This window comes from Acomys russatus, chromosome 19 (genome assembly GCF_903995435.1).
Source record: "Acomys russatus chromosome 19, mAcoRus1.1, whole genome shotgun sequence".
Lineage (NCBI taxonomy): Eukaryota > Metazoa > Chordata > Mammalia > Rodentia > Muridae > Acomys > Acomys russatus.
This window is the reverse complement of record NC_067155.1, coordinates 32,025,941-32,050,913: the sequence shown is the minus strand read 5'-3', so window position 1 is coordinate 32,050,913 and position 24,973 is coordinate 32,025,941. Positions and strand designations below refer to the sequence as shown.

Here is a 24,973-nt window from a genome sequence, read left to right as displayed (position 1 = left end):
TGTAAAAATTAATTTTCAGAAGTACATAAATCGCATTATACAAGAGCAAAGCTGGATGATACTTACTGAAGAAGTCTTTCTTTGCAAGGTTCTTGGCACATAATACTGAAAACAAACAAACACTGTAGTTAGCACTGATAGAGCAGACTTCCATGGCACTTAGTGTTTGCAATGGGAGGGGGAAATGACAGAAGTTAATGTGCCAGTGATCTCTCAAGCTTAGTGTCACATTAGATAAACATCCCTAGCAACTATCGGAAAAGTATCTTTCCTCAAGTTGGGGAATCAACAAATTTAAACACTGCAATTTAAACTTAAAACATTAAATGCACAAACACAGAGATGGAATTACTGGTATGTTTTAAAGCTTACACAAACACTAATTTTTAAAGAGCTAGTGCATTTACCTTTACAGAGCTGCTAACAACATAGGCAGCTATGCATTCTGGGTATTCTGAAAACTAACTGTGTGGGGGGGGGGGGGTAGAGAGGGAGAGGAGAGGCTTTGCATCCACTAGGCAATACAGTCTGTCGCTGAGCCATACATTATCCTGTACTTTTGCAAACATAAACTTTGGTACACTGGAGACTAGAAGACAGGAAAGAATAGTAGAAAACACAGCTATGAACAGAATATTGTGGGAAAAAGTAAGGCTGTATGTTTAGAAGGTTGTACAGGATCCAGGCAGTGATGGTGCACACCACAACTCTGGAAGGCAGAGGGAGGGGGAATCGTTTAAGTTCAAAGACAGGTTAGTCTGCAGAGTGAGTCCAGGACAGCTAGGGCTAAAGAGAGAAATCCTGTCTCAAAACAAACAAACAAACAAACAAACAAACAAACAAAAAACAAAAAAGGAGGAAGAGGAAAAGGCTGGCAAGAAGGCTCAGGGGAGAAAGGTGCGTCCTGCCAAGCCTGACACCCTGAGTTCAATTCCCCAGGACCCAGAGGTGGAAGGACACTCCCACAAGATTTTGGGTGAGCTGCCCTTGTACCATCCCCCACATAAATAAATAAATGTAGTAACTTTTTAAAGAAGGTAGGACAGCGAGAACGTAACTAATTGTATCCTTATCTTCTGAGTGAAGGCCTCACATCTGTAGTGGAGGCCACCACCAGGCTGAAGCAGGGGACCATGAGTTCAACCTGGGCTAGCTAATGAGTTCCCGCCAGCCTGAGCGACGTGGCCAGGCTCAGACAGACAGATGCTAAGTGAATAGCTGGTGTACCTTGCCACACATCTGCCACACGGTGGAAGCACTGAGAAGATGCACAATCCACTTCCCTGTTGTACTGTTTCACAAATCTTGCTAGTTTTCAGGGATATGCTGTTTTATGTTCAAACTGCACTGTCTACTTTTCCACTTCATTCTTAAGGAACAGCTATAGCGATGCCATCCACACACCACACAATTCCCCGACTCCAGACACCATATAACCCAATGGTTTCTCATGCACAGCTATCACCATGATCCATCTTCAAATTTTTTTTTTTACTGTCCCCAAAGAACTGCTGTCCCATTAGCAGCCACGTCCATCACCTCAAACTTTCCAGCCTGAGGCAACAACTGGTCTGTTTTTTGGTGCTGGTAATTTGCTTAATTGTGAACATTCCTGATGAGTGGAGCCACAGGCTGTGTGGCGGCGGAAGGCTGGTACTACGTTAATGTTTCCTAAGGAGACCTGCGCAAACAGAGGCAGTCCTAGCTGAACCTAGCACACCTTGACCTCTACCTCCACATTACTCACTTGCCACAGCTGGGCCCCAGTTTTCTGGGGCCCTGGAGCCTGACGACTCCTGAATGGAGTAATTCTGATCTCACTTTTCAAACCTAAGAATCATCATTCATATTTACAAAGCTACTGATGGTTTCATTTGAGCTCATTCCAGTGGAATTTGGTTACATCATAAAATGGAGACAGTCTTGGTAATAACGTTAGTGTCAAGAAAACTTTGCCTCGGTTTGTGTACAGGTCACTGAGGGTCACTGAATCTAAAGAGACGGAACTTCTCTTGCTAAAGCAATAGCTGCCAACCTGCAGTCTCTGGCCTCTCCTGATCCTCCTGCCGACACAGGAGGGATACGGGATAATGGGAGCTCACTCTTCCTACAGTCCAAAATGATGCTGCACAGAGTGGCCACTTTTACCACCCTCTGTTGCCCCAATTGGCCTGGAACTTGCTATGTAGTCCAGGCTAGCCTCCAACTCACAGACATGCTCCTGCCACCACTCCCCCCGCCCCCAAGTGCTGGGATTAAATGCGTTCACTACCACGTCTGGCTCTGTCCTTTGTTTTTTAAACAAATTCATTTATGCACTAATTACACGTGGGACTCTGGGGACACGGCAATGAGTCGAAGACATTTACTCAGGTTGGGGTTGAGACTCGGATGGTAGAGTGCTTGCCTAGCATGCACAAAGCTGTGGGTTTGATCCTTAGCACTTCATAAAGGTTTGTAATCCCAGCACCAGGAGGTAGAGGCAGGGGTGGGGGGTGGGGATGGGGGGATGAGGAGTTCAAGGTCATCCTTAGCTATGTAATGAGACAGAGGCCAGCCTGGGCTACACGAGAACTGTAATGTCTAAAAAAGTAAAAAGACAAAGAAAAGGAAAGAAATTTATGGAAAACTTGACTTATTTTTCAAAACAGACCACTGCGCGGTTGCCGCCATTTCAGCTCTTGGTTTTGGTTTTCATAGAGCCTGGGTCTCAGGTAGTCCAAGCTGGCCCTGAACCCATTAGACAGCTCAGGGCGACTGTGACTGCAGACCCTCCCTCCAGCTCCCAGTGCTGGGATCACTGCTCCTTATGCCCGCTATTGCCTAGTCTCTACTCCTGCAGGTGTGCAGCACCAGGCGAGGCTTGCTTCCAGCTCTGAAGTGGCCTGGTCCTTGGCCCCCTCTCCTGCATCCCATGGTCTCCTAAGCATATTCCACTGCTCTCCCAAGCTGTGGCCACGCTAAGAGTAACCACGTTCCCTGAGCCTTAAAGTTTGGGAGGGAGGCGTTTTTGCTCACAAAATGGCTATTTGTGACAACATACCATCCACATCAGAAGTTGAGAGCTTTATTCTGGCCTGAGAAATGGCCAAACTTGTGTCACTGTTTTACTAGCTTCCTAGTCTCAGTTTCTAGAAACTGTTGCTGCAACTTTAAACTTTCTTTTGGGGGATCGAGTCTCACTGCATAGCTCACAATGGTCTTACACTCGAGGCAGCAATCCTCCTACCTCAGCCTCCTAAACCCTGGAATTACAGCACTGTGTGTTTGTGTGTCCACGGCATTCTTTTTAACTCCTCTCTCGTCCTCTTAAATATCTAAGCTCACCCACCCAAAAAAGCTCTGACCGCAAACCCACCCTGCCTAGGAGAAGAGCAGGGATAAAGATAGAGCAGATAGTGGAGAGACTGAGGGAGTGTCCACCAATGCCTGGCCCGACCCAAGAGCCATCCCATGGGAGAGAGCTAACCCCTGACACTTAAGAGATACTCTGCTATGCTTGCAGACAGGAGCCTAGTAGAGCCTCCACCCAGCAGTGGTTCCAAACAGATGTGGACACTCACAAACACTGGATGATGTGTAGGGAGTCTTGTGGAAAACTGGGGGGAAGGAGAAAAGAACTTGGAGGAGACAGGAGCGCCTCCACAAGAAGACCAACAGAGCCGAGTAACCAGGGCCCAGAGGAGCCTGCTAAGACTGAAGCACCAACCAAGGACCCTGCATGGACTGGATCTAGGGCCCCAACACAGATGTAGCTCAAGTTTCATGTGGGTCCTCTAGAAAAACTTTGTGGAGTTAGTTCCTCCTTTCACCCTTCTGTGAAATGTTGTCATCAAATTCAGGTCATCTGGACTTGCAAGGCAAGTGTCTTTACCAGGTGACTTGGGTTTTGTTGTTGTTTGTCTGGTTTTTGTCAGGGTTTCTCACTGCATCTACAGCTCCATGCTTTGGCTAGACTAGCCAGCAGGAGCCCAGAGATCTCCCAACATGTTTCCACGCCCCAGCCCTAGGATTACACGTGTATACCACTGCACCTAGCTGTTCCTGTGCGTCACCAGGTAGTCTCACCATGTAGCCCAGGCTGGCATGAAACTACGTAACCAGACTCATCATGAACTTGCCATCCTCCTGCCTCAGCCTTCACGTGCTAGGATTACAGGTGTGCAACACCGTGCCTGGCCACAGGTGCATCTGTTGAGCCATCACTTGTCTGTTCGTCAACTCTGTATTACATCACACTGCGTGCTAGACTCCTCCCTGTGTTCTGAGGTTTCCCACGCCCTCGCGGCACATGGCCTCCCCACTACTCCTTGTTCTCCACTCCTGGCTACCCCAGACCTGCGACCGGCTACTCACGTCAGTTGCCCGGCACTTCCCCCATGAAGCCTCACTCAGACCAGATCTCCACAGCATCCCCCAGGCAGCACTTTCCCCAGCCCCAAAGAGCACAGACAGACAATGGTACAGTTAAGCAGCTATGCCACATTCTGACACCAGGCCCTTGTCAGTTTTTCATCTTAAAATGTTCTTTAATTAAACGAGACAAACGGACATCAACGGCTTTAACACTAACACCCTGGCCATACTGTGTGGATACCCACATTGACATAAACGTCTTGACTGTCCTGGTAATTACTGCTCCATCCACCTGTGACCTATTCTCTCCCTTGTAATCACATTTTAAGAAGTACATGGCTGAAGGGGGCATGGTGGCACAAGCATGCTGTGAGGCAGATGAATCAAGAGTTCCAGGCCTCTCTGAGATCTTGCCTCTAGAAGGAAGGGCGTGGGGTGAAGAACCACATGGCTTGAACGCTCATAATGCAAGTAGTCTTGCCACCCCAGTGAGGTGGGTTTCTCTGAAGGGGAAGGTTTCCACCATTAGAAATGGTCTGGTAGTGACAGTGGCTATGGCATGAACATACATAACGGGCCTGTGAAGAAGAAGCAAATAAATAATAAAAGGAAGGAAGGAAGGAAGGAAAGAAGGAAGGAAATTATGCTGAAAACTATTGTTGTAAAGCTTACAACCCATTACTAAAAACAACTGTTAGAGAGCATGGGTGCGGCTCAGCTGCTGGAGGAGAGCGCTCAGGGCACACAGCGCTGTAGCTTCTCCCTAGCACCATATAAATAATTCATGCCTATAACCCCACACTCAGGAGGTGGAGCAGGAGGATTTTGAGTTTCCGGGTGGCCCAGGCTACATGATGAGCCCCAGTGTTCAACTGACAGGGACTAAGTACAGCCCAAGGCAGGGCATGAGGCTCTTGAGTTCGAGGCTGCTGTCCCAAAGCCAGTGCCCGTAAATTCTCCTACAATCTCAGGAAATCCCTAAATGTGTATTAAGTGGCAAAATGAGAGCTGGAGAGCCAGCTCGGTGGCTAAGAGCACAGACTGGTCCTCCGCCCTGAGTTTTCAGCACTGATGTCAGCAGGCACAGAGCCTGCTACTGTGCTAGCTAGCTCAAGGGTCCAACGCCCTCCTGCAGCCTCCAAGTGCACTTGCACACATACAAACAAATGTGGTTTTGTTTTGTTGTTTTTCAAGACCAGGTTTCTCTGTGTAGCCCTGGCTGTCCTTGAACTTTGAGATTCACGTAGCTCCGCTTCCTGAATGCTGGGATTAAAAGTTTGCACCACCACCACCATGCATATTCTTTTCTCTTTTCTTTCCTTTTCAACAAAATATTTTAAGACAAAGAATGAATTAACGAATAAATAAATACACGCTTAATCACATTGCAGCTTATATCTAAATAGACTTGGGAGTGAAACCGCAGCACAGGGCAGAGCTGACTACTGCATGAGCAACCTACCAAAACACCTCTCCCCGGCCCTCAGCAACTTCCCATCACACATGAACTCTTCAGACACCACTAAACTGACAAAACTTGTGTTCTCCCTGCGTCAAGTTACAAAGGAACAGAAACGCCCGAGAACTACTGCCAGGGAAGTGTGGAGTGCTGAGCTGCACTCACGCCCCAGAACCTGTAGGTGAGGGAGGTTGTTAAGAGCATGGCCACCTGGGTTCCTTGCTGGGACTGAGGTTGTCTGCCCTGCTTGTCGCGACACTCTACCCACTACTGCCACCTGTGAACACCTGTATCACTTAATACGCTCTTTTGGGCTGAGGAGGTGGCTCAGTGAGTAAAAGATACTCTGCCAGCAAGCCTGACATCCTGAGTTCAAATCCCAGGCCCCACTAAGTAGTAGACGATTGATTGCCTTTCAAAAATTGTCCCCCGCTCCATCCACACCGCCCCCCCCACAGAGTAAAATGTACTGAAAGTATGTATATATATATCACTTGCACTCACTCTCACAGGATGTGGCAGCCCAGCCCAGGGCAGGGCTGCTTCTCTAACTTGGTGGGTTAAAGTGTCTGATCCGGTGGCTGCACACTGGGGTCTACCCTAGTACCATGAAGCTAATCTCACAGGCTCCAGGCACCTCATCCACTCCACTCATTATCAGACACTGCTGTTCTCTTCAGAGGCTGAAACCAAGTCCCCTGCTACCCGTAACCTCCTAGACATCCATCTGCACCGGAAAGAAGGCCGTGACTTCCTTCTTCCCATGTGTCCCCATGGCCAGGCGGACCTGCTACCCCCAGAGGTAACTTTAGAATCAGCTACTAGGCAGATGAACTAGGCAATAACCCAGTCTCGCCAGCTTCCTAGGACTGCCTATCTATCCACTGAACAGACACTCAAAGGGACAGGGCTGTCTTCTGAGCCATCACACCTAAACACCGCACAGGGCGTAGGAAACCAGTGAGCAGTAAATGCTGAGATGAATGAAGCACATGCTTGGCTGGCTGAATGAATGAAGGCAGTTGATCTGCAAGAGCCTCTTCAGGGACACACCTGGGTCCTGTGACAACTTCCCAAGACCAGAGTTCAAAGCACAGCGGCCCTGCATCCTGCCATCCAACAGAGTTTATTCTTCAGAATAAGCTGCATTTCTTATGGCAGCATTACTGACAACTTTAGCAGAAGAAAAGAATACTCTGTAGTTTCAAGCCTGAGGTGCTCTTACAATAAAGGAAAGGAAAGTATGTGACAAAAGAATGCAATAAAATCCCAAAGATGTTTGGAACTTTTAAGAAAGTCTCATGAATGGACAGAGCCATTACACCTTAAGGTATGCGCTCTAAGGATTTGTTTGGATGCTGAAGTCTAAGAAAACTCACATTTGAGCTACATGGTTTCTAAATTTTACTTTGTGCAGTACTAATAATGAAACCCAAGGCCTCGTGCCTGGTAGACAAGTCTTCTACCCCTGAGCCACACCGCAGCCCCTCACTGGGGGATTATAGGCAGGGGCTCTACCGCTGAGCCACACCCCAGCCCCTCACTGGGGGATTCTAGGCAGGTGCTGTACCACTGAGCCACACCCCAGCCCCTCACTGGGGGATTCTAGGCAGGTGCTCTACCACTGAACCACACCCCAGCCCCTCACTGGGGGATTCTAGGCAAGTAGGTGCTCACAGTTGAGCCATGCTCCAGCCCCTTCCTAGGGATTCTAGGAAAGCACACTATTGCTGAGCTACACAGTAACCCCTAAATATTGTTTTTTTTAATCCCCTGGGTTTGGCCCCCTGAAACAGTATGGCCCCTTCCTGGCAAAAGAAGTTGTTCTCACAGGACATAATTTGCAGAGCTCCGTTTTTTTATCATTTCTTTTCAAGTATCACTTATTGTACCCCATAGCTTTGGGAGATAGGAAACCAGTCTCAATTAGAGCCTGTCTCAGTAGAACCATTTCCATCCATGGTGGTTTCAGTCAGAATGGCCCCTAATGGCTCATATATTTGAACACTTGGTTTACAGTTGTTTGAACTGTTTGTGAAAGATTAGGAGGTGTGTTACCGGGTGGACTTTGAGGTTTGAAAGACCAGAGCCATTTCCAGTTAGCATTCTCTGCCTTCTTCCTTTCTCCCTCCCTCCCTCCGCTACCTGTGTGTGGATCACACACAAGCTCTCAGCTACTTCTCCAGTGCCATGCATGCCTCACTGCTGCCATGTCCACACTATGATGGCCATGGCCACTAGTCCCCCAAAGCATGAACCCTAAATTAAACGCTCTCTTTTTATAAGTTGGCTTGGTCATGGTGTTTTGTCACAGCTATAGAAAAGTCACAAAGACACTATGCAGGTCTTATCTCTCTCCTATCACCAGGACATTTCTCAACAGTGGTCCATAAAATCAGGGCACTTAGAGGTAAAGACAGATTTCCTTCCCTTGAACTAAAGGAAGACTTGTGTTTTATCAGTGGACGTTTTAGTTAAATACTATAACCCAGAAGTATTCAGAAATCATTAGCTATTGAATGCTGTCTCCATATATAATTTACTTCTCCTTTCCAGTATCACTAATTGAAAAACCACATGTGGGACAGTGCTTATTAATCCCCCAAATGCATCCCGCAATCATTAGTTGTCACCCATCTCCTAAAGAGCTCAGGGTAATTCTATAGCCAGGAGCTAATGAGCAAGTGCTTTGCAAAGCAGGTGCTTCCAACACCATCCCGGGGAACAGACTGTCACCCAGACAACCGTCTAACCCATCCATGCCCTCGCCGGAAGTATTCAGTGAAATTTATCAATGGAATGTGCTGGGCTGTTGGCACATCCTGTTATGTGAGAATTTAAAAATACAACCTACTTCTCTTCAGTGGAGCTAGTCACAGGGTAAGCAGGCACTGCCCGTGCAGCACAGCTAACCACCATCACGGTTCCACCAGATGGCCACAACTCTACCACCATTTCATTGGTCATAGAAAACTAAGGTTTAAGAGCCGAAAAAGCTCAGATTAGGAATGTATCTGCGGGAATGTTTGCCCAGCATACATGAAGTCCCATGTTCCACCATCAGCATCACAAAAGCCAGGCATGATGGCGCATGCCTGAAATGCCAACATGTGGGAGGGGAAGGGGAGGGGTCAGAAGTTCAAGGTTTGTGTCTTGGCTCTGTGGAGAGTTGGCAGCTAGCCTAGGCGATGTGAAACCTTGGTGGGAGAGAGAATGAGAGAGGATGAGAGTGGGCCCTGTCCTAAACAGCTTAATAAGTCACAGTTGGGAAGATCTGTGGGTTCTGAACTGCAATGTCATTTTCCATTTAACCAACAAGTTACTGTTGGTGGACCACACACCAAGGTCTGACGGGAGCTGAGGACACTGGCAGGAACAGACACAAAGGCTGCTTGTCCTTGCCAGACCCCAAGGGCTTGACTTTTAAGCAAAGTGAACTAAGATCACTCTCAGTTTTTTGTACTTTTTACAGTAGCTTACAACTGACGTCTTAGGCGTGGTCCGGCCTCTTTAAAGCTGTACCATAAAAAACAAACCTTCTAAAAAAGCAAAGAACTTTAACCCCTAGCTGTCTCTCAATTGCAAAATGGATCTGATCATCACCCCAGAAGATAACAGAATTAATTCTACCCTTGGAATTAACCCCACCCCTCACCCCGCCTCTTTTGAACAATGTCTCTCACTGTGTAGCCCAGGCTGGCCTAGAAGCTGAAGCCCAGTCTCTAGAATGCCAGATCTACAGGCATGCATGCACCACCATACCTGGCTCCTAGAAACTGTCCATGCATCTAAGACATAGCTTTCTTTTGATGGAGCCAATTTAAACGCTCAGAGTAAAGGGGATGGCTGGGTGACTTTACAGATAAAAAGTGAACGTAATTGGTCTCTAATTCCATCATCAGACCAGATAAATGGGGGTGGGGGTGAGGGGGAGAGTAAATAACAGTGAGAAACAGCACTGCCAGAATGTTCTCTCTTGGCTGCTGCCCCATCTCAGCAGCCTAAGTACTACATTACCAAAGCCACATGTAGAAGGCCAAGAGAACTGCCTCTGGAGAGGGACGAGGCTCAGCAAGGTGACATGCTATGAAAGCACACACATGCCATGGAGACCCCCCCCCCATATCTATCACCAGCTACAACAAGCTCCTCTGGCCTTTCTTTCCTGCGTAGGTTTCAGAACACCTAAGCACTCAGGGCTATCTTGCATACAGTGTAATTACTTAGCTAGCCATCACTCATAGTATAAATCAGGTAGTATAAACGACAGTAGATAAGAAAACAGGTGCCGAGATCAACGCTACTGCTCAGGATGACCCAGCAGAGCTGATGACTCATCAGCACCCATCTATCTGGGGCTGGGGCTCAGCAGGTAAAGACACCAAGCTTGAGGACAGGACCCACAGGGAGAAAGGAGAAAACCCACTCCTGTCCTCTAATGTCCACAAGCACATTGTGGCATGTGCATTCCTCCCCACAGAAAGCAAATGTAAAAAAAAGCTTCTTAATTGATCTACTTTATGAGTTAAAGCTCCAACAGGACACTGGAGTCTGCTGCTGCACTAAAGAACCATGCTCAGAACGGGACAATGTTTCCAACATTAAGATGCTCAAAGCACTGTGTCCAAAGACAGAAAGGAGAAGATCCTTCAAAAGCGTCTTCTTTTAGCTGATCATGAGCCACCAGGCTACCCTGTGGTATGTAGCCAATGGAAATGCATGTATGAAGTATGCATATATCACTGTTCACAGTACCATTCCAGGGTCATAGAGCGACAAGTAAGAGACAAACCACTGAGATGCAGATGTGCCTCAGTGCACAATGCATGCAGGAGCCAGGCATGGCTCTAAATGGTTCAGTTACGGGTGAGGGGGAGGTGGGACAGGAGGTCCTCTTAGGCACAGGAGTTAAGGGCCAGCCTGGGTAACACAACAAGACAATATCTCAAAAGAGAGGGGGGCGGGAGATCAATGGGCTGGAAAGATGGCTTAGCAGTTATAACAAGTACTGTTCTTCCAGAGGACCTAGGTTCAATTCCCCAGGCCTTCTCCTGGGCTCTAGGTCACATGGTACAGGGGCATACATAGAGACCATATACTCATACATATAAAATAATAAAAATTAAAAAGAAAATGCTTTAAAGGGAGATCAGCCCAGACTGGCTGAATCATTCCAAAGGATGGAGGAGTCAGTTAACAGCTCATAAAGACCAGCCTGGAATGTTCTATACAATGAAACAAGGCAATACTAAGCTTTAACCAAAACAGGACCATCAGTGTCCATGAAGCAGTCATACTGATATGGCTAAATGAGGCAGTAAAGTAATTAAAGTAATAACGAAGACATCTGAATGCGCAGAGGCACTCCAGATCAATGAGGCTGACTCCGACCTCACAATGTTGCAGAACTGCCCACACCCAAACACCGACAGGTATGCAAGGAGCAGAACAGAATGCCTTTAGAGTGGGGATGCAATCAACACAACCAACTATAACCAAGTGGCCACAGTCACAGTCAGCACTGTTAAGTCCCATTGCTAGTGCAGCATGTGACATGGCACATGACAGCGGTACCCAAGGGATCTGCCTCCTACAGTCTCTTAGTGGGAAAGACAGCCAACAACTGAGTAAGTCCACAAAACACTCAGCTAGTATGTCTAGAAACTGCCCAGGCTTCCTAACAAGAAAAGGTTGAAAGACTGTCTCCCCAAGAGGAGCCCAAGGAGTGAAAAAGAACACTCTGAAAGACTAGGGAAACCTCAAGACCGCAAGGACCCCAGCCAACAGTGACGTATTAATACTGGTTCACTGACTCTAGCCAGAGCTCATGTCCATTGGGACTGGGAAAGCTCTCAGATGATTAAAACAAACAAACAAACAAACAAACAGGAAAGGACAAAAAGCACAGGTTGTATAGTACGACCCTGTCTGGAGGATGTATTGCTCTTCCATGACGGATCATACACAATGGAGTATGGGTTGGTGGGGTGACTCCTAGCACTGTAGAAATCTGGCATGGAGGCACACACTTCCAAGTCCAGCATGATACATGACGGAGGATTAGAAATTCAAGGTCATCCTTGGTGACGTTGAGTTTAAGTCTAGCCTGGACTATGAGATACAATGCACCACAAACAAACAAACAAACAAACAAATAAAAAGACAAAACAGGGGCTAGTAAAATAACTCCGTGAGTACAGGCATCTGCCACTAAGCCTGATGACCTGAGTTCAAAACATGAGGCCTCCACATGCACACACAGCAAGTCAATGAGGACATGTACACACACAGTAGGTTTTTTGCTAGGTGAGGTAGAGCATGCCTTTAATCCCAGCACTCAGGGGACAGAGGCTAGTGGTTCTCCATAAACTACTGGCCAGCCTGGTCTACAGTTTCAGGTCAGCTAGGGCTATAAAGTGAGACCTTGTCTCAAAAACAAAAACTCACATCTGGACACAAGGGCACATACCTATAATCCCAGCAGAAGTCAAAGTATTAGCAGTTCAAGGTTAACCTCAGCTTTGTAGCAAATTCAAGGACAGTGTGAGCAACTTGAAGTTGTTACAAAAAAGCTGAGAATAATATTAAGAAATAAGGCATAATTTTCTTACTTTAAGGTTGTAATGTTTTTATTTCCTTCCAATTGACTATATGAAAAACATTCATGAGGAAAATCTTACCTTTCACATTATCAATGACTTTGTAGAAGAGAGGGGAGGGCTAGGAGCTGGTGTTCTCGTCAGCTTCTTAGCCAGTTGCCAATGCTATGCTAGCTCACCCCATGCAGCCTCTGCTTGGGTTATTAATATGCCATTTATGATTCTCGCCATCAGCCAGCTCAAAGGCTGACCACGGCACTGCTCCAGGTCAGTGCATAAATACACCAGAAGAGGACAAAGCAACTGAAAAAGGGATGAGGTTCAAGACATAATAGCAAAAAAATTACAGAAAACCCAAGACTATCCTCAGTATATACGCTTTCAAAAATTGATTCACAAAATAGTTTTCACAGGGCTGTGAGGATGTCTGTTTGCTTGTTCTGTTAGCTGTGCTGCCTTTTTTTCCACTTAAAAAGGCAAACAGAGGCTGAGAATGCTCTTGCCTCCAGTACACAGATCTGGTTCGATCAACCCCAGCACCAAGAGAGCACAGTGAGGTGTGTGACCATGTTGGCATCCCGAGTTCCCACTTCCTACCAAGGCGGGGCTCAAATGTGGAGGCGGAGGTTGTCAGGCTGCCCATGCCGCTGCCTTCCGCCTCCTCACTGAATAATAAAGGCAGCAGGACAGAGCTCCTCCGCGCACTCGCAGAGCTCCCTCATGGGCAGCATTCCTAGCATGCCCATGTGGGTGTGTGGGCAGGAGAAGTCCAGAAGAGATCTCAGGAGGGAGGTGGGAGCACAGGACAGAGCCTCAAGAGAACACCTCTGCATCACATCCCCACCTCCTCCCGGCTCTCAGGCGCTGGATGGAGAGGCAGGAACCCCAGCTGCAGAGTGAACGCAGAACTAGCCACTGCCAAACTCTCCCACAGAAGTCACAGGCATAGAAGAAAAACACCAACTTCATCAGCTAGAATCAACCCGCACATAGAGAGATTTTTCAAGTTTTCTAACAGCTCTTGGATGAAAAAGAAAGGCAATGGGGAACTGAAAGCAGTGGAATACAATAACAAAATCCTACCTCAAATTGCAGAGGCAAATTTCATTTGTTAGAAACCAGCAAGGGAGCTGGGAAGGCAGCTCAATGGTCAAATCACCTGACACGTAACTGCAAGGACCAGTGTTCAGATCTCTAGAACTGATGTAAATGCTTGGTGGCCATGGCAGCCAGCCTGTAATTCCTACCTCAGAAGATGAGGATGGATCCCCTGAGCAAAGTGGCCACATAAGTGAGCTCTGGGCTTGATTCATAGAGGCTGACTCAATGAACAAGGCACAAGAGCTAGAAGTTAACTCCAGACACCAACCTTGAGCCTGTGCACACATATGGACGGGGAGGCACACAAACACACACGGGCGCGCACGCATGCAAAAATATGCCTACACACATGAAAAAAATAGTCTAGCAAAAGCAGCAGCAGGGGGAGGGGTGGGTGTAGGACACACCCATAACTCTAGCACCCTGAAGGCTGAGATAGGAGAATCTTGAGTTTAAGGCCAGCCTAAGCTAAGTTATAGGACACTGTCTTAAACAAACAACCAAAACAAAACAAAACCAAGGACTGTAAACAAAGTAAAGCTTCTAAGTAAAGAACAATAAATAATTCTAAATAAAGCTGACAAACAGCCCACATTAATTTACAAAAAGACTATAGGAGTACTGACCATCAAACTAGAGTCCAAGTCCTGATCTAAAAGGTTAGGCTAGGCAGGCATGGGAACACACCCCTTTAATCCTAGAACTCAGGAGGCAGAGGTAAGCACATTTCTGAGTTTGAGGCCAGCCTGGATACAGACTGAGCTCCAGGGCTACAGCTACCCTGTTTGAAACAAAACAAAACACAAGTAGACAGGCACTGGCTAGACAGCTCAACAGGGTGGAATGGCAGAACACACAACTGGGTATTATCCTCCAACCTCCACGTGTCCACACCCCTGATCTCCACAGCCACGCCTTGGCACATGCGCACACCTTAACACACAAAATAAATAAAAACACAACTAAACAAAATAAAAAGAACACCTTGTGCCAGTAAGCCAGAGAAAAAAAGAAATTACAACTAATATCTATAAAGACCAAAACCAGGGGCTGGGGAGATGCCCCGTGGTTCTCAGAGTGAAGCACCCTTGCAGAGGCTCCACAGTTGGCTCCCAAACGCAGGTCGGGCAGCTCCTATGCCTCTGGCCTCTCCGGGCACCTACTCTAGTGTGCCCACCCACACAGAGACATGCATACACCACATAATTAATACGGTGCTTTTAAAATCTTTAAAAGATAAGGACAAGATGGGTAGTGGCAGCGCACATCTTTAATCCCAGCACTTGGGAGGCAGAGGCAGGCGTATCTCTGGTCTACAGAGCTAGTTCCAGGACAGGAACTCTCAAACAGACTTTGTGGGGTCAGACGTGGGAAGGAGGACAGTGGGAGCTGAGGGAGGCAGGCATGCAGTTCCTTTGGGGTGAAGGAAACGCTCTATAATTGACTATGGTAGTGGTTCTAGAATATCCTAAAAACCACAGACTGGTATACTAGAAGGCGACATTTTACGGCATATAGTATTTATATCTCAATTAAATGTTACCGACCAAGAAAGAACAGCGTTCCTCTGAGTACCAAGACTAACTAACTCAGCATACTGCTGCACAGTTACCTAGACAGGATCTGTGAGGCCAATGCAGAAGACACACTGTTACAACACTGGGGATTTAGTCGAGAACTTTTGAAGTTTTTGAGACCAAGTCTTGCCTCATTTTTGCACAGCCCCAGAGACTTGGCCCAGAGTAGGGAAGTGAGAGCAGACAGACAGATGGACATGCAGGAAAGCTGGGCTCTCTGATGGAGTAGCTGCAGCACTGCAGAAGCGGCGTGTGTTGCGATCAGATGGACATGGAGGAGGCGTTACTACAGACAGACAAGGCGGCAGGTAAGTATATACAGCTGAACAGGAAGCAGGCTTAGCTAATCTTAGTGGGAACAGTCTCTGCAGGAGAGCAGTCTGCAGGTGGGAAACATCCAGGGGTAGAAAGCAATGATGGACATTTCTTAACAGCCACACCTGGAGCAGGAGGAAGACCGCCTTCTGCCCAGGGGCCTGAGGCTGTGGTCCCTGACATGTTCATGGCCACGCCCGGAGCACACACCCACTCAACGCCTGCCCCACAGTCTCATGTGCCCCAGGCTGGCCACAAGTTCTTTAGGTAGCTGAAGAGGGCCTTGGACTTGGTCCTCCTGCCACCACTCTGAGTGCTGCCACCTTACTAGGTTTTACTCAGAAGCCGCACATTTCTGTTGAGTCAGACTATTAACGAAATTCCAAATGATTGGCTGGAATATGAAACCATCAGAGGAGGAGAGCAAGCCTCTGCTGCTCCCTTTTGCCAGTTATTAAGTGGGACGCTGATGGACTAACACTTTAGACTGACACATTAGTAGCCGTCCCACTATCTTGGACAACGATTCACACTACCCCTGCTACCTATGCTGAATTATTCTTCAGCTTTAGCAAAATCCTCCACAATTCCCCAGACTCTCCACTGCCTCAAAACTGCTCCCTTTCGAGTTCAAGGCCAAGACCCTCGACGGCCCCCCTGGTCTCTGGGGACAGCTGTGATTTTTCTCTCTAAATGCACAGATCTGCAGATGCAAACACACAGAGCATATGTTCTGAGGTCAGAGATCAATCCTTCCACTAGCTTTGCCACGTAGGCCAGCCTCCCATCCCATTGCACTGGGGTCACAGGTGCTGCCATGCCTGGCTATTTATATCAGTCCTCTCCAGGAGGAATGATTCAAATTGGAGTCTTCATGAACATCTTCCAAACTGAGCCATTTCCCAGTTTTAGGCTCACGCAACAGCTGAGTGGTATAGGAAAGGGGAGAGAAACCATCCGTATGCCTATCATCTGATTAGGCAGGAACCAACTGTGGCCAATCCGTCATAGAACATCATTCAGCTGCAAAATAGAGGAGGGACCTGCCATATGGGCTGAGGTGACACACAGCTGGAATCCCAGCATTGAGGGGACTTAGGCAGGAGGATCATTAGTCGAGGCTAGCCTCAGCTACACAGCTCAAGATGTTTCAAAAAATAAAAACAAACAAAGGCCATAGGCGGGGGTACTAACATGACAAATACATGTAAAAGCAATGTAGTATGAAAACTCTGAAAAGCCAGAAGTAGTAGACATATGTCGCACAATTCCACTCATAGGGAATACCCAGAACAGGCAAGCAGAAGCTAAGGACACAGGAAGTTGATTAGTGGCTGCCAGTGGTTAGAAAGGAGAACAGGAGAGGGCTTTGCATATACTAAAAGCCTGCCTTGGGGGCTGGGGTGATAGCGCAGAGGTTTCGAGCACACACTTCGCTTGCAGAGGACCTGGTTCAGTTCCCAGTTCCCACAATGGGCAGCTCACTACTGCCTGTAACCCCAGTCCCAGGAGCACACACCCACACATACATTAACAACTAAAAAGTCACACTTTAAAGACTGAAATAACTTCCAGGTGTGAGGTCTACCGTAGTAGAGAAGCTTATGGTCTAATTATATTTCAGTAAAAATCTGGCTGGGGCCACAGCCTGAACAAAACCCTGGAATCCATCTCCAGCACCACATAAATCAGGCATGGTAGTGCACAACTACATGCCAGCATCCAGGAGGTGGGAGCAGAAGAAGCAAGAGTTCAAGGCTGCCCTCATCTCCAGTGAGTTCCAGCCCAGCCTGGCCCAAGGGAGTCCCTGTCTTAAAAACAAAGAGCAAACGTAACAGTGTCTTGGAAATTACTCAGTAGCATTTGCCCCTTGCAAGACAAGCCCTTCAGTCTTAGGGCACTGTACTGATGAGTACTGCAGATGGCATTGGCTAATTGCACATAACCCCTCACCCGGTCCCCTCAATTCACCATTGTCACAGCTTCCAGTCGGCCTGTCCTTGGCTGCAACTGCTCAGCCCCAGGCAACTCTCCAGTCAAGATTGCCACAACAGGCGCTGGCACCTCTTTGCTCTGATTCATTTTCAACGTGAAATAATGATTTGTTGGATGAGTGAATAAAGCACTTCATTACACAACACCCGGGGCAGCTAAGATTAGCATCACTCACAAAACAATGTAAATAAATATAACAGTCCTGTAAACTGAGTCTAAACACCTAGCACTCGGCATCCACTTCCCACGTGATCACCATCATCCCGAAGCCTTCCCTGGGGTAGACAGCCAGGTGCGCCTGCTTGTACTGATGTAAGCAGTTGTCTACACACAGTGTGTGCACACTGTCATAGACACACCTGAACACACTGCATATACCTCCAGGTCCCCAGAACTGCCGCACAGCCCTGTAACATGCTCCTCCATCTAGCGCCCACCACCTCCTCCTCTCCTGTCCAGACCTTGCCCCAGGAGCTACTTCAAGCTTTCCTTCCCGCCAGCTGTCCTTTATGGCTCTATAAAGCTCCTCATATCTCTAGCAGCTACCCATACAACTCTCCAAGCAAGTTTTCAACTCCCTTGATGCAGAATCTGCAGCAGGTAGGGGTCTTTCTAAGGTAATGGATCCTGACAAGTGGGACAACACTTCAAAGTGAAGAAGACGAGAATTGAGGAAAAACCTGGGCTGGGCTGTAGCTCAATCTAGCATGCATGAAGTCCACCGCAGACCGGGTGTGCTGTGCCCACCGCAATCCCAGCCCTCGGGAGGAGGCCAAGGAGAATCAAGAATGCATGGCTGAGCTATATGATATCTGTCTCAAGATAGTGTGCTGCACTGGGACCAGGAAGTCTGCTTTTATCTGAGGGTTTGCTTTGGTGCATGTGAGACCGGCTATCTGCAGGAGTGGGTGGATTTGGGACAGACATAAAGGATGTAGGATGAGAAACCAGACATGGTGGGTAGATCTCAGCACTTGGCTGCCCATTGCTTGCATACTGTGAGGTAGATGGGGTTACAGAGTCTTGAAAATCTAAATGATGAGGATTCAGTGTGGCTCCTGGGAGAGCTCTTGCCCAGCATACTAAAGGCCATGAGTTCAATCCCCAGCAGCCCCTCCAAATAATAAAGCAACAGGACCAAAGATGGCTTGGTCAAAGATGCTTGCCGCCAAGCCTGATGACCTACTGTGATCCTCAGAACCTACATGGTTTAGGTGGAAGGAAGGTTCAAACCAACATCCTGAAAGTTGTTCTCTGACCTCCACATGTGAATTGTAGCACATGCATGCCTTCCCCCTGCCACCATAATAATTAAAATTAATGTATACATATAAGTTGATAATTTTTTTAAAAAGGTAAGAAAAAACTGATTAATGATTTTTTTCCTGAAGCCTTTAATAAAAAGCTTTCCTGTCAGGACCAGCCCACAGGAAGAGAAAGAACACACACTAGGTAGCTCAGTTTGCTCCAGCAGTCAAAGGTCAAAGTTCCCCTCTGTGACCTAAGGCAAGCTTTTCTGCAAACCCAGCTGTGTCAGTCTTTTATCTCACTGCTGCATGCACACAGCTTTTCTAAGAAGTGGGCTTTCTACTGACTGAAGAACAAGTAATCACTGGCCAAACAGGTTGACCCTGGCTGAGAGGCTCGAAATCTGGCCCTTCCCTTCCCTACAGCAGAGGGGTGCTGAGGCATCTTGCTGGGGGAGGGAGGGAGAATTCTTGACTTTGCTGCCACATAAACTGCCAACCTCTGACAACCAGCTCCCATCATACCACAGGATGAAGAGGGGAAGGGGAGAGGCCAAGAAAGGGGAACATGGGAGCGCAGGGTGAGGGTGGGGGTGGGATGATGAACAGACGGACAGGACTGACCATGACACCAAAGCAAACACTCTGCTTTCCATTTGAAAAATATCAAATACAGGAATCTCTCACATCTTAGGGCCTGGTTTCTGAGGTATCAGAGGTCAATTAACAGTCTGAAAGCATTAAACAAGAGGCGGGAACAGTGGTTCACTGCTATAAACCCAGTCCTGAGAAGGCTTAGCCAGGAGGATCACAGCAGAATCCAGGCCAGCCTGGGCTACAGAGTTAGACCTTGCCTTAAAAACTAAGGGGTATGTGTCTGCAGTTACGGCTGGCCGGACAATAGAACACTCCATGTCAGAGAGAGAGGCAGCACTCACTAACTTCTCATAGCTGGCGCTCTGGCTCCAGGACGTCCTGTGCTCTCTTCTGGACTCAGCACATACCTGCTCTTACGTGCTCTTACTCACACACAGACACACAGCTTAATGATAATAAACGCAAACCTTTAAAAAAAAAAAAAAAAAAAAAAAAGGACACAATGCCCAATGACTTGACTGGTTTGGTATTATGATCTTTTTCTCCAAGTTCCATGGAAGTATCTTTCTGACATGGTATGCCTCGGCTGCCTGTGTGCAGGCCTCTGCAAGGGCTTAACCCTAGCTGCTCTGAGCTAGCCCTCAGTTGGTGAACTGGGCCTGGTTTTATATAAAATTTCACTGGCACCCAGCCACACTCAGGGGCTTGCTTGGTTTCCATGGCTACAACACCAGAATCGAGTAGCTGCAATAAGGACCATATGGCTGCCGAGCATAAAATAGTTACTATCTGGGCATTTCAGGAGTTTGTGTGTAAACCCCAAGAATCTAAGAGAAACGCATTCCCAAACCACAGCACCAGCTTTTGGGTACTTATTCGTTTCTTTACATGAATTGGAAATACACACAATTTGGAGCTCATATAATGTGTATCCACCGAACTTGGAACAAATGTAAATATGATACAGTCAGGCCACAGGCAGCCCAGGAAGCATTCCTCTCAAGTTGCTATGTTGGCATCTCCTGAAAAATATTTGCAGGATAATGAAGAGGAATTAGGAGAAAGCTTGCAGGAGGCTCCCTAAGAGCTTGGACTCCTACAGGTTCGCTTGGCCTGGGCTCAGAATGTCCTTTCGAGGATGCTGGGAGGAAGAGTGGAGGTGGGTGTCTTCTTGAGGCCTTACACAGAATTGGGGCTACACAGGAAATGAGATGGCCCCCAATCCGTTTCACATACACACCCCTGCCGTGCCAATATTCAGCAGCACTCCAGGAATGAGCTAAAGCCCGCTGTGGTGACACGTGCCGAGCTACACACACCGAGCCTAGTCTCAGAAGTGAAAAGGCACCAGCACCTTTCCCATGTCAGCTGTCCATAGGAGCGAAGGTTCTCACAGACTAAGGACTTACCAAAGTCAGGAGCTGCCCAGGCCAATGAGGACTGACTAGTCTTTGCAACTTTAGGTATGGGAAGCTAGGAAGGTGGCCCAACTAACTGAAAATACCAAGAGGCTCAAGTCACAGCCTTCTTCAAACACAGCAGGTGCCCTGCCAGGTTCCTTTCCCAGATTTCGGCAGTCATAGCCACCAAGCAATGGATTTTATTTTCTTTGCCTCCCAGGATGGGCCATAGAGCTTAATTTCTAGCCACATGTCACAAACGCCCCTGTCCCCCTTTGCCCTCAGTGGTGTGAGTGTGCCCCAAAGTCGACTATGCAAGCCCCGGGCCACGCAGAATCTTTCTTCACTACCCTAGGCCAATAGGCAGGTGGGGGTTTTAAAAGTACTAACGCACAGTCCAACAATTCATACTTCAGCTCTTTATCAGATGGCGCCATGAGGGAAATTATTCAACTTCTCCAGACCTTCATCTTCCCACCTGTACCACGAGGATGCCAGTGCTACTGCAAAAAAAAAAAAAAAGCGCAAAACAAAACTATGGAGTCACCGGCAGTGTGTGTTCCTGGCTGAGGTCAGATGAGCCGCTACTCTACCAGACTCGCTACTATAAACAAGCTACCTTTCACAGTCTGCCTGGTGTCAAGTTTTTTGTTTTTGTTTTTGTTTTTTAACAGATTCCTGGTTTGTCTGTACTTAACAACAATCCCCAAACATCATACTAAAGTGCCGGGTAGTGTTTCCAGGCATGGATGCGAGGCTGAGCCATCTCTCCAGCTCCTTGATGTGTTGTCTCTTTTCAATAGGGAGGGAAAAGCCAACCAAACAAGAAACCAAACAGCCAAACCTGAACGGAGACTAGAAGCCAAGTCTTCAACTGTGAACTAATTCTATGTTACCCCGATAGAGTAAAAGGCTTGGGGCCTGCGAGTGTGGCTTGGTGGATGCTTGCCTGGCAAACACAGAGTTTTGTCTGGACCTGGGTTACAGAGTAGTTAGCCCAGAGTTCAACCATCACGAATCAACAGCCAGAAGCAACGTACGTGAAACTAGGCTGTCTGTGAGGCAGCTGGTGATGGAGGCTGACAGAAAGTGAGCTCTGTGTTCCTCCAGGAGCTCAGACCTGGTGCTCACTAATTCACTGTCCTCAGAGGACCTGGGGATCTTAAGGGCTGTGAGCAATGAGAACTGACCCATCTGCCACCCTCTTTCCACTGTCTGTCAGAGCAGTTTTATTCCCACTGGGTAATATACAAGTCTCTGGTGACATTCCCTCCCCTGGCCACACCACATCACCCGTGTGACACGCAGGTGAAGGGCTGGGAATGTGGACGTGGGCAGGACCAAGCATGCCACAGTCAGGAGGCGGCAGACAGAGCATCCCCAGGCAGCCTGTGGGGAATGACAGAGAGAACTCAGCTGCACACTCAGAACACACTGCTCCTCTCTGCCCACTCCTTCCAGGATGTATAAGCAGCTTTGGTGTCCCTGAAACCGTCATATTTAGGAAATGTTCCCCAGAGTGAATTACGAATCAATCTAATTAAAAGCCGCCTTCAGCTCGGCTCTGTGGATAAGTGTTGGCTTCACTCTCCTCCCCTGGCAGAGCCCCTCACCCACTGTTTCCAGCTGTAGTTACAGAAATCAAGTGAGAAGTAATTACCACCATAGTGATGTGTGGAGTTGTACCTGGGAGAAGAGTGCCAACACGTCAACAAAAGCCATTGCCCCCATAATAACAATAAACTACTGCAAATGCTGGAATTTTCTAAAAATGGCACCCAAATCCCAAGCAATTCTGCCATTTCATGCCTAAAATTTTCATATAGAAGTTATCGTGTGCCAAGTGAAGTACAGTTCATGTGTATACTATGCTCATATGGGAGAGTTCACTTAAGAAACCTGGCCAGAAAAACTGGCCCCACTCTAATACATACATTGTATACTTTTACACTTTTACTATTTCTATTATTTACGTGTATTTGTGTTTGTGTGTGAGTGTGGACATGTGTATTCAGGTGCCAGTGGAGCAAAAAGGAGGGCATGGAATCCCTTGCAGATGAAATCATAGGAGGTTGTGAGCTGCCCAACATGGGTGGGTGGGAGCCAGAGTAAGGTCCCCTGGAGGAGCAGCAAGTGCTCTTAACAGCTGAGATTTCCCTGATGCACACGACAGGAGAAGACTACTTAGCCCAAGCTGAACTACCATAAGAAGCCAAGTCTTCAATTATGAGGTGATTATAAATTAATCTCAGGTATGGAGTGGGGGTGATGTAGCTCAGCATCAGAGAATTTCTCGCACGTACCAAGTCCTAGGTTTAATTCCTCGCACTGTACGATGAAATGAAATGAATGAATGAACCAAGCAAGCCTTTTCTAACTTGGCCTCAGCATGAACCTATCCTCAGGCTGGGCCTCGATGCCAAGCTGAGGGCTCACCAAGCACTGGCTGCTGTTGGTGGCCTTTACTTACAGCCAACCATCTCCCCAAATGCCACCACCCATGCATTACTCAAACACTGCCAGGCTTCCACTTTGCAGGGCTGGGCCCTTAGTTCGGTGGGCAGTGTGCTTGCCTAGCATGCACAAAGCCTTCAGTCTGCTCCCAGCACCACATAAACCAGGCCTGGTGGTGTTCACCTGTAATCCCAGCACTCAGGGAGTGGACACAGGAGCTTCTAGACATTCTTGGCTAACAGCAAGGTAAAAGGCCAGCCTGGGCCACATAAGACCTCATCTCAAAACACATACTAGGTCCAGATCCACAGCAGTGCCTGAAGCTACCGGGAACCCAGGGGCCCGATCTTTGTCTCAGCCTTAGCCTTAACCAGTGCCTTCTGGGTGAGACTGTGGTTCTCTAACTACTCAGGGTCCCTGATGAAGTGTTGGTCCCTCTGGGTCAGCCCTCAAAAGGACAGTACCTGGGGGTAGTGTACGGACAGCAGCCCTCGCCTGGGCTCAGGGTGCTGCACGACAATGGGTGGCTCTCAATCACAAATGACTAGCCCCGGGTGCCACGTGAGCACCAAGCAGCAAACCAACGGACAGACAGCACTGTCTTTAGGCTGGAGGCACCATAAAGGCTGGCTACAATATATGTCCTGAGACAAGCAGCAGTGCCCTCCTACAATACCCATTCATAGCACATTGAGTCTTACTACATACAAGTCAAAAAGGTGGGGCTAGAGAGCCGGCTCAGTGATTAAGAACACTAGCTGCTCCCCCAAAGCCTTGACTCAGGTTTGACTCTCAGCAACTGTGCGGTAGCTCACAACCATCAGTGAACACACTCCCAGGGCATCCACGAGCTCTGCAAGCACATGGTGCACAGACATGCATGCAGGCAAAACACCCATACACATAAATTTTTTTAAAAAATAAATAAATCTTTTTTTTTAAATGGTCAGAATGTAACTCTGGTTGGTACTCAGCATATGAATAGCGATGACAATCTCAGCTCAAAAAGGAAGAAAAAGGGTTAACATGTAAATAATAATCATAAACAGACTGGACCAGCTGCATCCACACACACCAAGTAGACTTCAGGGCAAAGAAAATCACGAGGGATAAAGGCGGACATTGCATAATGACAAAAAGATCAGTTCACCAAAAAGTCTGCAGTTCTATCTATGTCTATGCCTAAATCCTCAAAATACATTAAGCAAACATGACAGAACTCCAAGAGAAATAGAAAAGTCTAGAATAGCAGCGGAATATGTCAACATTGTAATCGCTAGAACTGCAACCATGCGATGAATGTTTTCTAGTCATGGAATGAAAGCAGGAAGCAGTGTAAGAAGACAGGAAAATCTGCAGACACTTGGCTATTAAGCATCGCACTTCTAAATAATCCTTGAATGGCTCATGTGTGGAGGTCACAGGACAGCTTTTGGGGCCCTGGTATCTCCTCCCTCCTGCTGCGGCATGGACCCCTGTGTTTCTGACTCGCAGCATGTCTCAGGCCAGCATGTCTCAGCTGTAGGGCAATTCTCTTTACTCTGCTTCCCATCCTGTCTTAGGGATGCTGGGGTACAGGCGTACACTACCACATCTGCTTTTGTACAAGGGTTTCAGGGCTGAACTCAGGCATTCACAATACCTGCTGAGCCATTTTGTTGTCCCCTTTATAGGAGAAAAAAAAAAAAAAACCTTAAAACTAAATGTCTTTATTGGAAAAGAAGGGAAGCCATAAATCATGAGTCCATACCATGAGTCTGCCTTATGAAACAGAAAAACTGAGCTGGGCGTGGTGGTGCCTGTCTTTACTCCCAGCACTCGGGAGGCAGAGGCAGGTAGATCTCTGTGAGGTTGAGGCCAGCTGGTCTACAGA

General features: G+C 47.6%; 1 protein-coding gene across 1 annotated transcript in view; it reads right to left on the bottom strand.

The window, feature by feature from the left end:
- Smurf1 (SMAD specific E3 ubiquitin protein ligase 1) overlaps positions 1-24,973 on the bottom strand; it is a 92,945-nt gene that overhangs the window by 27,462 nt on the left and 40,510 nt on the right. Inside the window, exon 2 of the mRNA XM_051162972.1 lies at positions 67-105. Within this exon, the coding sequence (XP_051018929.1) occupies positions 67-105 (39 nt within the window). The remainder of the gene's footprint in view (positions 1-66; positions 106-24,973) is intronic.